Below are 16811 nucleotides of genomic sequence, written 5' to 3' on the forward strand. Positions count from 1 at the left end.
TATTCTTGCTCTTAAAATTTTTTCTCTGAACTTCATTTCTTTTCAGAGATGGAATTTTGTGAAACTCCTCACACTCTATGCTCAGGCTACCAGACAGACATGCACAGTGTTTCTCGGCATGGTTATCAGCTAGAGATGGGATCTGATGTGGACACAGAGACTGAAGGGGCTGCGTCCCCTGATCATGCACTGAGAATGTGGATCAGGGGGATGAAATCGGAACATAGTTCCTGCATGTCCAGCCGGGCCAACTCTGCATTGTCTCTGACTGACACTGACCATGAAAGGAAGTCTGATGGAGAGAACGGTAATAGAAATATTTGTAATATTTAAACAAACAAAAACCAGAGAATGTGCAAGTTGCCAGTCTTTGAATTGTTTTCTTTCTCTGTGTTATTTACTTAATATGGAGAATCGAAATGCAAGTGTTCAGAGCCCTAGGGAGAAGGGACCTTATGTCCAGCAAATAAACACTATCAATAAACACTACAATAAACACTTCATTTACAATGAGAGATAAAATAATTTTGTTTTAAGTCATCCCCAGGGGGAAATAAGCTCATGAACGTAGTGACATTGAACATATTTTATTTATTACTCACATATTCATCACGTTTTTTCATATTTATTTTCCAGTCCAGTAAGTGGTATTTACTATAGAAATTACTACTTCTGGTATTTTTATCTTAATATATCAACAATGAGATAATTTATATAATTAATATATTCTATGTGTGCTTCCTTATTGACCGGTAAATCTGAAATTTATAGACTGATTCAAATAAAACAGGTTAGACTGAAACATTTTTAAAGAATAGAAAGTAATTATCATCAATAATTTGTCAGAAAATTAGTAATAACAAGTTACTATTGAAGTTCTAAGTATATAAATGATTTTACTTTTAGAAAAGGAAAAGTTTCATCTTTTTGATCTGTTGATTTTTTTTGTTCTGCTCTTCCACCCTACTGGAGAGCAGAATTCTTTCGTGTAAAGTACATTTGCTTATGAAGCACATAAATCTATTGATTCTGTTTATTTAAATTTCATAGATCCCACCACCATAATAACAAGGTGTGGACTGTTATCAGTAGCTAATTAGTATTTTGTCCAAAAATAGAGAGGTTGCCAACAATTCCATACTGGTGGTTTTGTTTCTATTGTAATTTTCTGCCTCTTTTTGACATAGAGGACATGGTCATATGGAAATATTCACAAATATTTCTACTATTCACACCACAATTTTAAATACAGTACTTTGTATTATCTCACAAGGATTTTAGAATTTTGATTTTAGTTGATATTTATGAATTTGAATTAGCACATATTCCTGACTTTGGTGGTCAGTAAGTAGTGTGAGAGAAGTATGAAAATTAGAAGAAAACATATGTATGAATTCACTTATGTAATGGAGTTTTAGGGAAAAAATTTTCAAGCTTTAGACTAGAACCTACAATTTAATCTTTCAGTTCTTAACAGGAAGGATTGGAGTTTGGGAGATAAGTGAATTTGGTGGCTGGAAATTAACAGCAGTGTAGGAATGTATGTTTGAAAATTGTATGACTGAAACTCAATTCTCAGTGTAGTTATTTCTCTAACTGCACTCACCACTCTTTGTGGTATGCTTCATATCATGGGATGATTTTCCGATACTCATCTCTATTTTTATGAGTACTATTACCATAATGTATTTTATTTTTCTTAAATCCCACAGAAGAAAGAGGATATTCTGTTTCTGTCTCTTTCCTCTGACTCATTTTATTCATCATAATAGTATACATTTACTTCCATAGATTGGAATGGAAATGACTTTTTTCAATATAGTTAAAGCCCTTTACCTCAAGCCCATGACAAATATTATACTTATTCGGGGAAAATTAAAATCTTTCCTCTAAAATCTGGCACAAAACAAAGTTGCTCCCTCTTGCCACTTATATTCAACATAGTATTGGAAGTAATTGACATAGCAAACAGCCTAGAAAAAGATATTTAGAGCATACAGAAGAATTCAAGTTCTCACTGTTTGCAGATGACATGATACTATATTTAAATCCTAAAGACTACCAAAAAGCTTCTATTAACAATATATTTGTATAATGTAGTGTTATCTACAAAAGTAACATGAAAAAGAATCTATGTTCTTCTTGTATACAAACTATGGTAGAGTAAAATAGATTTAAAAAACAATCCCATTCACAATAGTACCATATAAACTCAAATGCATTGCCAAGAGTACTTCACCCAGCCACACTTACATCCAGGTTGAAAGAAAGGATACATGGCTTCATAGAAAAACAACAGCTTAGAAACTTAAAGGATTAATTTAGAGATCTACTTTAAGATTACACAGAACACAAGACACACCAAATTCCTACTAAAAGATGACACTAAATCCCATAAAAATCATCTCTCTCAATGTCAATGGACTAAATGCACCAGTTAAAAGGGACAGAGTGGCAAGTAGATAAAAAAAAAAGTTGAATCCAACATTTTTCTGCTTACAAGAAACACATCTAATACTCAGAGCAAATAAAAACTCAAACTCAAAGGTTGGAGGACAATCATTCAAGCAAGCAACTTCCTTAAGAAGGCTGGAGTGAAGGTCCAGAAAGATAGCACAGTGGTAGGGAAGTTTCCCTTGCATGTGGAAAGTTAAACAAATCACTACTTAACAATCAGTGTGTCCAGAGACAAAATCACAGAGGAAATCAAAAGATTCCTGCAAACAAACGAGAACAAAGATTCAAATTATCAGAATCTGTAGGATGTTATAGCTTTGCAAGAATTCATGAAGAAGGAAGAAAGGGCCTACATAAATAATTTACTCACACAACTTATTAAATTGGAAAGATATCAACAAAACAAACAAAATATAGGAAGACGAAAGGGAATAATAAAACAGAGCAGAATTCAATGAATAGGAAATCTAAGAAACAGTTGGCAAGATTAATGAAAGCGAGAGCTGGTTCATTGAGAAAATAAGCAATATCCACAAACCACTGTAAAAATTTACAAATAAAGGATGAGAGAAAAACTTAATAAACCAAATTAGAAATGAAAAGGGGAGACCACTACAGACACTACTATAATTCAAAGGGTAATCAGAGCCTACTTTGAAAAACTCTATGCCACAAACATGAGAACCTGGAATAAATTGATAAAGTTTTGGACACTTGTAATATTCCAAAGGGCATCAGTATTGGAAAGGAAGAAGTCAAACTCTCAATATTTTCAGTTGACATGATATTGTACTTAGAAAATCCTAAAGACACTAACAGAAAGATCCTAGAAACAATTGATTTACATAGCAAAGTGGTAGGCTACAAAATTAATGTACAAAATCGATGGCCTTCTTATACACAAATAATAATAGAGAAGACATAGATAAGAGAAAACCCCGTTCAAAATAACATAACAGAAATTCAAATAAATTGGATTCAACTTCACTAAAGAAGTGAAGGATCTATACCAGGGGTCTCAAACTCAATTTACTGGTGGCCGCAGGAGGCAAAGTCGGGGTGATCCTTGAGTGCAAAGTCAGTAGTAAGTCTTAAACATTGGGGGTGTGACCCAAACAACTAAACAAAACAAAACAAAAAAGATTCCTCTAGGGCAGGGCCACAAAATGTATGGAGGGCCATTTGCGGCCCTTCAGTTTGAGACCCCTGATCTATACAAAGAAAACTATAAAGCATTGCTTCAAGAAATAAAATAGGACACAAAGAAACAGAGACATATCCCCTGATATGTCTACATGAACATAAACCTGTTCAAGTTTTGGGAGGATTGACATTATTAAAATGGCAATATTCCCCAAAACATTATACATATTTAAGGTAATCCCTCTAAGAAAACCCATGCCATTCTTTAAAAAGTAGATCAAAAACCCTGAAATTCATCAATAAATGCCCAAGAATATCTAAAGTAACCCTTAGGTTGTCTTTCAGATCAATGGAATAGACGAGTATTCATATAATGATCCCTGGACATACAATCAATTAATCTTTGATAAGGGAGTAAAAAACAAAAAAACAGAACAAGGAAGTCTTCTAGAAGTGGTGCGGGGACAACTTATCAATCACATGCATGAAAGCAAACTCTTACCTTTATTTAACATCATTTACAAAAGTCAAATCAAAATGAATTAAAGACCTTGATAACATACCTAAAACTAGAAGGTATATAGAAGAGACCTTTGTCAAGACATTCTGTGACATTGAAACTAAATCCATCTTTGAGGAGAAAACACCATTGTAAAACAGTTTGAAGCAGGGATTTAAAAAATGGCATTACATCAAACTGTGAAGTTTCTGCTCTTCAAAGAAAATAGCAACCAGGGTAAAAAGGTCACACACAGAATTGGAGAAACTATTCACCCAATACACATCAGAAAAGGGGATAATATCTAAGATATACAAGGTACTGACAGAACTTAACACAAATGCATCTAACCCCATCAAAATTTAACAGACATTTCATCAAATAAGTAATACAGATGGCCAAAAGGAACATGAAGAAATGTTCCATATCACTAATAATCAGGGAGATGCAAATTAAAACATCAATGAGTTATCATCTTATGCCACATAGATGGACACACACCACAAATAACAACAACAACCATTGATGGTGTGGATGTGGGTAGAACAGAACACTAATTCTCTGCTGGTGAGAATGCCATCTAATACAGCCTTTCTGGAAAACAATATGACATTTCTTAAAAAAACTGGACATTGAGTCCCATATAATCCAGCAATACCACTCCTATGGATAAACACTAGGACCATAAGAACACAATTAAATAATGTCTGCTACACTTTTATGTTCAAAGCAGCACTATTTACAATAGACAAAATCTGGAAACAATGCAGGTCACCGAGAGCAGATGAGTGGCTTAAAAAACTGTGGTACCTTCCTTGTTGACCAAACAGGTGTAGGATCACTAAGTAGTAAGCTGGGCACAGAGAGGACCACTCATGCTAGCAGTCTCGGGGATGAGGGAGGAGGTTATGGAAGGCAGGATGGGAAAGGAGGTGGAGAGAGGACAATTCAGTGATGGGAATTCCCCTGATTTTATGTTAATATGTACCTAAAATATTATTGTCAACAGTATGTAAGCCACTATGTTTAAAATAAAAATACATTATTAAAATAAAAAATCATTGCATAAAAGAACTGTGGTACATCTACCTAGTGAAATACTATGCACTTGTTAGAAAACATGAAGTCACAAAAATGCCTATACATGGATGGATATGTAAACTATTATGCTGAGTGAAATAAGTCAGAGATAAAGAGATAAAAAACAGTCTCACTCAATTGTGGCATTAAAAAAAAAAGACAGTATTGCAATAATACCCAGAGAAAAGAGATGAGGGCCAGAAGGACCAACCTGTGATATGAAGCTTACTACAAAGAGTGGTAAATGTAGTTAGAAAAATAACTACACTATAAACTAATATGACAGTGATAAAATAATACATTTCCTGTCTCAAAGACAGGCAGGGTATGAGGAAGGAGGGAAATGGGGTACATTGGTGGCTTGGCAGGAATGCTGCACTGGTGATGGGGCTTCCCATTTTTTGGCTGACACCTAACTATGAACATGTTTGTAACATGGTATTTAATAAATTACTAAAAATTAAAAATATTTCTCCCTAATGTCACTCTGGTATAGCCAATTCACTGGTTTAAACATTTAAAAAATATAAATAGGTTTTTGATTAGTGCTTTTCTAATCTTCTGTTCCTGAGATATTTTGTTATTCAGTTTCTTTTCAGAGTGATAAAACTATCTGGAATTATATATATGAATGTGTATATATATTTAAGAGCATATACATTATAGTGTATGATATTATGGTGTGAATGAATTTTTTTGTTTATTAAAATACCACTGAATGTTGTGATACTTGTTGAAGAAAGAAATTTTTCAGATGATTTGGATGATGACTAACTGTTTAATATTTCAGGGTTTAAATTCTCACCTGTTTGCTGTGACATGGAGGCTCAAACTGCGTCTACTCAAGGCAAGTGCTTCATATCACTTTATGACAAATATACTTTCCGGTTTTCAATTTTGTCCTAAGTATACAATTTTTTTGTCTTCTGATACTTAATTGTCTATTATGAAACATGCAAATTTATTCACGTGAGCTCAGTGCGGGACCTGTGAGCAATCAACTTCTGAATGACACTTTACTATAAATCATAGTGTTTTATGTATTACCCGTTCTCTATTCTAATATCAGCATATATCAATATTTATATTCCGAATCAGCTAGTACTTGAACTGTATTCTTTCTAACCTCATAGTGATTGTCAATTATTACTAGACTGAAGGCTCCTTGAGGACAGAATATAATTTAGTCTTAACTTTGAATCTCAATCACTGAATCTGGAGCACAGTAGAAACTAAATAATAAAAAATGTGTGTTGCTTCAAGGGAAAAGATTAGACTAAAAATATTATATTTGTGTAGGTCTTCTTAGGTATTATTAGGCCAGAATTTTCATGTGAGTAGTATCTCCTATTATCTGCCTCTGGCAGCAGACACCTATGCCGTTCATTTCTTGGAAGGATATGGCAGTCCTACTAGAGAACCAACATTCATCATTAGCTTATTCCTCCAAGCTGTACTTTAAAAAAATTTGGGCCCGGAGAGATAGCACAACGGTGTTTGCCTTGCAAGCAGCCAATCCAGGACCAAAGGTGGTTTGTCCCATATGGTCCCTCGTGCCTGCCAGGAGCTATTTCTGAGCAGACAGCCAGGAGTAACCCCTGAGCACTGCCGGGTGTGGCCCACAAACCAAAAAAAAAAGACTAAGATTCTTGAAAATGAAGACAATAGGGGCTGGGAAGGTGGCGCTAGATGTAAGGTGTCTGCCTTGCAAGCGCTAGCGTAGGACGGACCGCGGTTCGATCCCCCTGGCGTCCCATATGGTCCCCCCAAGCCAGGGGCGATTTCTGAGCACATAGCCAGGAGTAACCCCTGAGCATCAAACGGGTGTGGCCCAAAAACCAAAAAAAAAAAAAAAAAGAAAATGAAGACAATATAGGGGCGGGAAGGTGGCGCTAGAGGTAAGGTGTCTACCTTGCAAGTGCTAGCATAGGAAGGACCGCGGTTCGATCCCCTGGAGTCCCATATGGTCCCCCCAAGCCAGGGGTGATTTCTGAGTGCATAGCCAGGAGTAATCCCCGAGCGTTAAATGGGTGTGGCCCAAAAACCAAAAAAAAAAAAAGAAAAAAATTTTATTGATTGTGATTCGTTTGCTGATAATACTGTTAGTATTTTCATGCATGTAATTCCAACATCACACCTTTCACTAATATACTCTTCTCTCTCACAGAGACCACACCATCCTTCCATTAAACTAGCTTCCCAACTCAGTTGTGTTAATCAGTTTTCCATTTCATTTGTTGCCTTTGTACATTTATGGCAATCTTGCTACTTATCTTTAGGTCCAACATATGAGGCAGATCTTTCCTACCTAATCCTGTATGGAAATATGTCCAAAACATTGAAATAGAGCTACCACATGACCTATTGATACTGTTTCTTTGCACATATCTTCCCAAAATAAAAACAGTAATTCAAGAGGATATTTGGCATACCTGTGTTCATCACCACACTTAGTACAACAATCTAGATATGGAAACATTCCAGATGACCAGCTATGAGTGAATGGATCAAGAAGTGGTTGTATAGAATACTACACAACTCAAAGAAATAAAAGAATCATGTAATTTTCAGTCACATAGATGTAACTAAAGAATATCATAATGAATAATGGTTTTTGATTAGATGTTGAGCTAGAAAAACTAAGTAGCCAAATTTATATATTTATTTTCTAGAAATTTGTTTACACATGTCCTAAAAGAAACTGTTGAATTATTAAAAATAAAATGAATCTATCAAGAAGTTGAAAGTGGTACAGGAGAAACAGTACAGAGTGTAGGACACTTGCCTTGCACAAAGACAAATCTGGTGTGATCCCAGCACTGCCAAGAATGATCGCTGAGAGAGACCCAGGAGTAAGCCCTGCCTGAACACTGCTTGGTTTCACTGAAATACACACCTAAAAAAGAAAAAAAAAAACTAAATAAAAGTAATATATGAATATAAAGTTTGAATAAATTTTAACTTATAATTATGCATTACAAATAAATTATTTATAGTTCTACTGTTGATATATTTCTGTAATATTCTAAGTATTCAAGATGAAAGATATATGTTGAACTGTGCACAATGCCCCACCTCATGAAATTTTAGATTTATAAATCAATACCCTATAACTTTGCATTATTTGTTATTATTTAATGTTATAGTAGGTGACATAAGCCAACTTCTGGAAATTTACAAAATTTTAATTGGATATGATGATAATACCTCAGAGAAAATTCGGTTAGACCTTATGAAAGGAATAATCAGAGAAAAATGCCAAAACTTGCTTTTTGCTTCAAAACCATATCTATGGCTTTTTCTACAGAGTGACTTTCTACAACTCTGTAACCAGAATCAGACATAAAATCCTTTCTATCCTCTAGTCTGTTTCTCTTGTTTAGGATAAAAGTTGAGATTATAATAGATACTGTTCAATAACATTTGCAAATTTTAAGGAGAAAAAATATTTTCCCAGTCTTAGTTGTCTACTACTAATTCCATCAGCTACAACCAGAGAGTAAAGACAGTATTAGAAATACCAACACTTCATTCTGTGAACCTACCTATTGCATTATTGGAAAAAAAATGTTCATTGCAGCTCAGAGTCTAGAGAAGATAAAAATGCACAGAATCCACTAGAGAACGTTAAGAGCTAATTTTAATACAGCTTGGTTAGCACAATAGCTATATACATATGCATATATATGTATACATATATATATATACCGTATATATATACCGTATACATATATATATATATATGTACACATATATATATACAGTATTTGCTGGCGTATAAGACGACCCCTAATTTTGCAGTTAAAACATAGGTTTAGGCCTATATTCACTGTATCAGACAGAACGTTCCTGTACTGCAACTGTATCTACCACAATGAGCCAACCACAACAAGCAAAGGTTCAAAGATTATACTGTAATAGACTTCCTCTCTGACTCTGGCCAATCTGAGCAAGCTTTTTACAGTGTAGATTCCGGTCCAGAACATTGTCTAATTTGCATGCATCAAAAGCCTGCTTGGATTGGCTGAGTTAGAGAGGCGGTCCGAGCAGCCTTGCAGTGATTGGTGCAGGATCGAGTTGGAAAATTCGTTTTGTGACAATATTCAGACAATTTTAATTTAGCGGCATATTGAAACATTTTTCGGGATATACTCAGCGTATATGACTACCGCCAATTTTCGGTTGACTTCTTTTTGTTTCAAAAAGTCGTCTTATACGCCAGTAAATACGGTATATATCATTAAGAGGGGAAAAAAGCAATCTATTAAAAATTGTTACTTTATTTTTTAATTTCTAATTTAAATATTTGTAATGATATACACTTTTCTCCATAAGGTTTCGACAATTTTTATTTTCTCCATATACGCTAAGTGCCTCCACCTCTCCATATGTTCTGCAGCACTTGTTTCTTATATTTGAAAAGCATAGTTGTCATATCTCATCGTTATCTTGATTTGGCATTTTCTTAATAAGTGATAATAACTATTTGTTCTTTGGAATGTGACTATTTAGTTCTCCTAGTTAATTTCTATTTAAAATAGAATTTTATTGAGGTATTTAAATTTTTTAAATCAAAATTTAAATATAAGATTCTAAGTTTAAAATACAATTTTAAAATTGGATTTACAATACAGGCAATTATATTTGTCATACTTACATCATTTTAATACCCCTCTCAGCCAAAGAATCTACTCTCTTCCATAAGTGTTTTAAGTACCCCTTCTAGCTTCTCTTCACATTTAAATTTAGGTCTATAGACAGTCTTCAGTTTTAATGAATTTGACCATTTGTTGTTCCCCTACAATGCTATGCTTTTTCTAATCTCACATGTGGGAGAGATCTCAATTTTGTTTATTGCAGAGGTGATAACACCTACACACACTAAGATAAATAGAGCTAATCACCTAGTATTCCACAAAATCGTAACTAAACATGAAATTGATGATGTAATCTTTCAAAAATTATGCTTTGAAATATCATTTTGAAAATTAACATTATTAATAATTATGTGGCTCTACAGAATATAATTATTTAATGTAACCCAAAATAAGCAGTGGTTTTTTTTGACAATGTGTGGATTCTGAAGTTAGACCTAGGTTAACTCTTTGTTCTACTACTGACCTCTTATGTGTCTTGAGACAGGCTGAAACTGTTCAAGACTCAGTTCATTAGACTGTATAATGAAAACATTACCTGTTTTGGTTTGTGTGTGTGATTAAATTGAGAAAATGTACTTTGAGCACTTCTAAGTTCGTCTATTATGCACTAAATGCTCAGTCACTTAAATGTGGTTATATATCACTCAGAATTTATTACTCATATACAGTGTGCTACAGAGTAACTATCAAGAGTTTACCAGATATACAGTGTGACTTCTGAAACCAGATTTTGCCAGGTATAATGTCCCAGGAATGTCTCTTGATTTCCAGATTCTGTACTTATTTATTCTCATTGCAGGCTCTGTAAAAATCTTTGCACTTGTTTTTCCTTAAATAACATAGCAGTTCAGTATCCAATGATTTTGTTTGATTAGCTAACTAGAAACCTCTGAAAGATATTCAATGAACACTTCCAATCATTTCTGAGGGTTAACTATAATGTCACAAGTAACCCTTCCCCAACTTCCAGTTTCCCTAATGTCTTCTTTTGATGTGTAAAAGCCCATCTGGATTAAGAGCCTTCCCCGACCCTGGGGGTGGGGTTCTGAATAATAAAGAAAGAGTGTTGGCTTTGGGTGTGGGAGAGAAAGCACAAGGCTGATAGGCAGCACGGAGCAGGGCAGAATTAGCATAGCAATGACTCCGATGAATAACTTTTCTGACTGCTTTGTGTATTATTTCTCTGCCACTACCCTTCTTCATCTGACCTATCTGCCTAAGGGGTGATAAACACAGTGTCTGGGGCTGTTTCACCCAACACGTGAACTTTATAATTTTTATTTTTTATTTTTATTTTTATTCTACAGTTGCATTCACGATTGTAGTTGTAGTAAACCCTTAAAGTAGATTGATATTTCAACTACTCAGAAACCCTATTGATTTCCATGATTGTGAAGCAGCTGAGCTCCTGTGTGCTGCTTAAAATTTCACAGGTAAGGGCTTATCTCATATAACCTCATAATAATCAAGAATTCCATTAGTAGTGTTCCCTATTGCTTGTGTACTGCATATCACTGCATAGCACAGATCTCTAGAAATGTACCATGTGCCACCAATAAACAGCATACCATCATAGCTTTGTATATTTTGTTCTTAGAACCTAAATTGCCTCATAGGCACAGCAGGAGTTCTGAGAAAATGACTAACCCAACACCTGGGTTTCTTGAAGGGCAAGTAATAGTTATACCCAAATGAGGAGTTATTTCCTTCTGATACATGGCCATGTGGGACCTTTAATGTGCAGCTTAAGGAATAATTTTTTTTGTTTTATATTTATTTCTTTGGCTTTTTGTTGTTGTTTTCCCCTGATTGTGTAAGTTATACAGGACACTTCCATAGCAATGATAAGAGTTCCTCAGGAACCATCTGAATGTCGAAGGAAGTGTGTGAAACAATGCAATGACTTGGTAATAGCTTTGGCAGGGGCCCTACTGTATAACTGACATTGTAATGGCTCTGTTGGACCCATTAGGCATGTAGAAGACAGTACAATTGGGTTTGTAATGGCTCCTTTGAAAATGTAACTGATCAGAGGAAGTGTATAAGTTATTGATATTATTTTTATGTATGGGTGAGATCTATGTGACTATGATAATCTCACAATCAAAATAAATTTTATTACATTTAAATTCAAGTCATTATATATGAAAAGCATATATTATTTTGAGTAGATACTTTTAACTGTTCTTATTTTGTTTTGGAGAAATATCTGGTTAAATATTAAAACAGAAAAGGCAAGTTTATGTGAAAAATTCTTCTCCTCACTCTATATTTCAGGTGCTAGTCTAGAGAGAAAGGCAGTGTTTGCAATGTATTATATATAATTACCCAATATTTTTTATTCTTGCATGTATAAGTTCATCTCCAGTAACAATGATAATTATTCCAGTAACTATTACATCTTTATATTTTCTATATTTTTCTATAGATTTGCCTAATTATTCCAATAATTTCAACTTAATGTGAATTATTTTTTAATTTAGTCAGTCCCCTGACAGACATCTAAATTTCCAGTGATTTTATATTTAGAATAGTTCTGCAGTTAACATACCTTCACATATCTTTTCATACGTTCATTGGGTGGTTTATTAGAAGGAGAAATAATGAACCAAAGATATATGCATTTAAAAGTTTTACAGGTATTACCACATTCACCACATTGTGATTTACCTTTCTGCTAGAGTTATTGATACATCTGCTTTCCAGTATCCTTATGATCACTAGGAATCTTGAAAAATATTTTAGTCATATATTTTTGATGAAATATGACAATCCTTTGTGTCATTATTTTTCCAGTTATTCATGAATGAACTTGAGAATTTTTTGCAAATATACATTTAGTGTATTTCCTTTTCTTCAAATTCCATATGGACATCATTTATTCATATTTCTAAAGTTTTAGATTTTGTGGGGGATTCTCAAGTGCTTTTCCTGAGCCCTTGGCAGCCATCCCTGATAATAGTTGGCCAAACAGATGGAGAATGAAATGCCAGATCTTGAGATCCAAGCTGTTTTGACTTTGGTTTTTTACTACCAGGACTACTAGTAGGGAGAAATGTAGTACTGAGGATTTAACTTGGGATCAGTTATATGTATGTACCCTAATCCCTTTTACTATCTCCCAACACCCTTACATTTTCACATTTCTTACTATTTTTCTGGAATTTAATATGACTAAGGATAAAAATAAGTCTGGATTCCATTTTAAACATTTTTTATTTTTCTAATTTGGATTTTGAAATGACTATATAAGATATATCTATGTATAAATAGAGATTTATATATACATATATGAAGAGATATTTACATATACATATATGAAGAGATATTTACATATACATGCTTATTGTTTAGCTAGTTTGGGGCTTAACTTAGTGTTCTGGGATTCTCCTGGGTTTGTATTCTACTAATTCTGTTATAATAATCTGCTAGTATTATTGCTATCAGAAATTGGAGGATCATATATGGTACTGGGTATGAAGCAGAGTTAGCCATGTGGCAATAAAAATGCCTTTAACATGCCTTAACATATGTATTATGTCTCTGGCCCTTTGCTTTGTATTTTCAATCATAGAAGAATAAAGAGACATTTATTTTATAGATAAATGGCAAGTAATATAAATCTATGTGATGTTAACAATGTTTAAATGACTCCAAATCTGAAAGCAAATTGATTAAAATTTACTTTTATTAGAATATAAATACCTGAATGAATATTATAAATCTAAATATTTTGCATCCATAGTTACCTTAAAATAAACTTGAATATAAAAGTTAAATATGAATATGTAGATATTTAAATCAATTTAAATTATTTAGGCAATTCAAGTATTTCCCATTGTTCTTCCCATTGGTTTGCTGTTTTTTGACATGCTTTGGTGGGGGAAGTCATAACTTTTCTCTAGGGAACATTTAGTGTTAGATTTGCACCAAAGACCTTGTACATCTAAGACATGCTCTACCACTTGAGCCATACCTCACCATTCTCAATTCCTTATTTCTTTAGTAGGTTCAATGATGTTTAAGAAACCAAAATGAGCTAAGACAATTATAATGATAGTTTATCAACAATTTTTTTGAAAAAGTAAGAAAAACATTGCTGAGCCTAGTTTAACATACCAATGTGAAAAATAGGCTCCTATACTTGGTCACATATCTTAGGTTGCTCTTTTATAATTTGATAATGGAGTTTTACATATATGTATGCTTCCTTGCACTGTCTACTTTTTTAGTAGCTGATAGATATCCATGAGATTGTAGCCAGATTTAAGTTCTCATTCAGTGTTATTCGTCATTCAGTGGAATGATGAATAGTTGAATATTTATATATTTTTGGCTAGTTTAAACAGTAAACTGATTTAATAGTGGGAAATTTGGTAGCTTAGAAAAACTCTGGGACGGGGCCGGAGAGATAGCATGGAGGTAAGGGGTTTACCTTTCATGCAGAAGGTCATCAGTTCGAATCCCGGCACCCATATGGTCCTCCGAGCCTGCCAGGAGTGATTTCTGAGCCAGGAGTAATCCCTGAGCGCTGCCGGGTGTGACCCAAAAACCAAAACAAACAAACAAACAAACAAAAAACTCTGGGACAGTTGCAAGAATGGATTTAGGTACTGGAGATTCAGAGATCACAGTCAGGGAGAAGCAGATATTATAGCTTGTGCCATAACAACCAAAGTATTGAAATAACATGAATCTTCTTTTTTTTGTTTGTTTTTTTTGGGCCACACCTGGCGGTGCTCAGGGGTTACTCCTGGCTGTCTGCTCAGAAATAGATCCTGGCAGGCACGGGGGACCATATGGGACACCGGGATTTGAACCAACCACCTTTGGTTCTGGATCGGCTGCTTGCAAGGCAAAAGCCGCTGTGCTATCTCTCCGGGCCCAATAACATGAATCTTCAATGAAGATTCTGCCCTGGGAACTCTATCTTTACCTAACTATACTCTCTATACTAGATGTGACTTCATAGTCACAGATCTTGTACATGGTTGACTTTAATTCCAACTCTGAATGCATGGAAAAGTTTATTTGATTATCAGAATATACTTATGTACTTCTTTTCTAGCTTTAAAGGACTCTATGAAAATATTAATGTATCATTCTTAATTCTATAGTTTGAAGTAAGTTCTGGAATCTCACTAAAATTCAGTGTGAATTCATCAAGCAGAGGATGGACAGCAGGCACTCACAACAATGTAAAACTCTCACCACAAAAAGAGACCATATATGTGGTTTTCTAGGGATGAATTTTATGAGAATTATTGACAAATGGAATTTTTAGATGAACAGGAAACATGTGAAAAAAGTTTACACAAATAAGAATTGAGGGAAATGGTAAATTTAATCTAAGAACCATAATTTTCCTTTAGTACTGTGACTTATGAAATGATCAGAAAACATCACATTCTCCCAGGAATAATTGCTATTTTTTCAATCAAACTCCTACAGCCATTACCCACCCAGATCTTCATTATTAATCTTTTGATAGAAAATGTCTATACGTCAAAGAGTTTGTAACTGGACCATGTACAATACATACTAGTGATATTATCTAATATTTATTCTTTCTCTGGTTTACTTTATAAGGCAATAGCTTCCAGTTCTATCCATACTGCAGCTAATTGCATGATTGTATAATTTGTTAGAACTATGTACTATTCCATTGTATATAATATATAATAAAATAGCATTTTTATTACCCACTCATCTATTATTGGACATCAATGTTGATTCTAACTCTTAGCTATTTACAGAGTGATGCAATGAACAGTGGTGATCATCAATCTTTTGAATGAATCATTTTCTATCCTGAGGATAGATGGTTAGAATTGAAATTGCTTGGCCATATGGCAACTTGATTCTGAGTTTACTAAGAACTCTCCATACCTTTTTCTATAGGAGATTAAACCCTCCAGCAGAGGATGAACGAGAGGTCCTATTTCACCAAATTCCCAACAACAAGATTGTTCCCAATATTTTGATGTGTCATCGTTTCATTAGAAAGAAAATATCAATATGAACCATATCACCAACTTTAAATAGAACTTTAATATATTAAGTATTATGTAATATAATACAACCTAATTATACTCTATTTTTAGACATTATATCCCAGTGTTTCACTAGTATGCATATACAGCAACTAATTAGTAAATTTTATTTTCAATGGGAAAACACTATAGTAAAGAAGTCCTACTCCTGATTTTTCAGGGATCACTCCAGGTGGGTTCAAGGGGGTCATTTTCAGGTAACCAGCACAAAATGCAAGCACCCTACCTGCTGTGCTATTTTTCTGGCCCCAGCAATTGATACATTTATTAACTAAAATTGGTCTATTTATGATTTCTTCCTTACAATAAAGATCTGTAAGGAAAATTTTGGATTCAATAATGCTACCATTATTCCTCAAGACATATATTAAAACTTTTTGTGAATTCTTGCATTCCCATTAGCAAAGCGTGAAAGTCAGTGGTCATTTCAGTGCTCCTTCATTGGTACTAAGTGACATACTTCAAAATAATTTTTGTTGAGACCAGAAAGATAAAAAAGAGATTAAAATGTTTGAGTTGCCCACATTGCTTATGGTCCCCTAAGTATTACCAAGTGTGATCCCTATGTACCCCAAGTGTGGCTTCAAACAAATGTATATAACTATATATTGCTAATTAAGTAAAACTGCTAAAATTATGTATTCAGTCGATACTGAATTCCATAACTAGCCTTTTTATCTTTAATTTTATAAGATATGTAATAAAACATAGAACTAATGAATAAATGTAAGAGTCAGTTCTAACAAAGGCAATGAAGAAGATATCACATCACATGGGAGAAGATAAGAAATAATCACTTGAAAATAACTAAGGATAAAAGAGGAAAAGATGTCTGATAAAAGACTAGGCTACTCTGCATTTCTCTTATGACACCCTCGTCATAAACTGTGTGTGGAATGAGTGATTTAATAGCCAAACTAT

The 16811-nt window shown here is 34.0% G+C and overlaps 1 protein-coding gene across 1 annotated transcript in view; it reads left to right on the plus strand.

The window, feature by feature from the left end:
• Nucleotides 1–16811, plus strand: part of TENM1 (teneurin transmembrane protein 1) — an 817501-nt gene that overhangs the window by 123597 nt on the left and 677093 nt on the right. Inside the window, exons 3-4 of the mRNA XM_049767088.1 lie at nucleotides 47–307; nucleotides 5970–6026. Coding sequence (XP_049623045.1) covers nucleotides 47–307; nucleotides 5970–6026 — 318 coding nt within the window. The remainder of the gene's footprint in view (nucleotides 1–46; nucleotides 308–5969; nucleotides 6027–16811) is intronic.

This window comes from Suncus etruscus, chromosome X (assembly GCF_024139225.1).
Source record: "Suncus etruscus isolate mSunEtr1 chromosome X, mSunEtr1.pri.cur, whole genome shotgun sequence".
Classification (NCBI taxonomy): Eukaryota; Metazoa; Chordata; class Mammalia; order Eulipotyphla; family Soricidae; genus Suncus; species Suncus etruscus.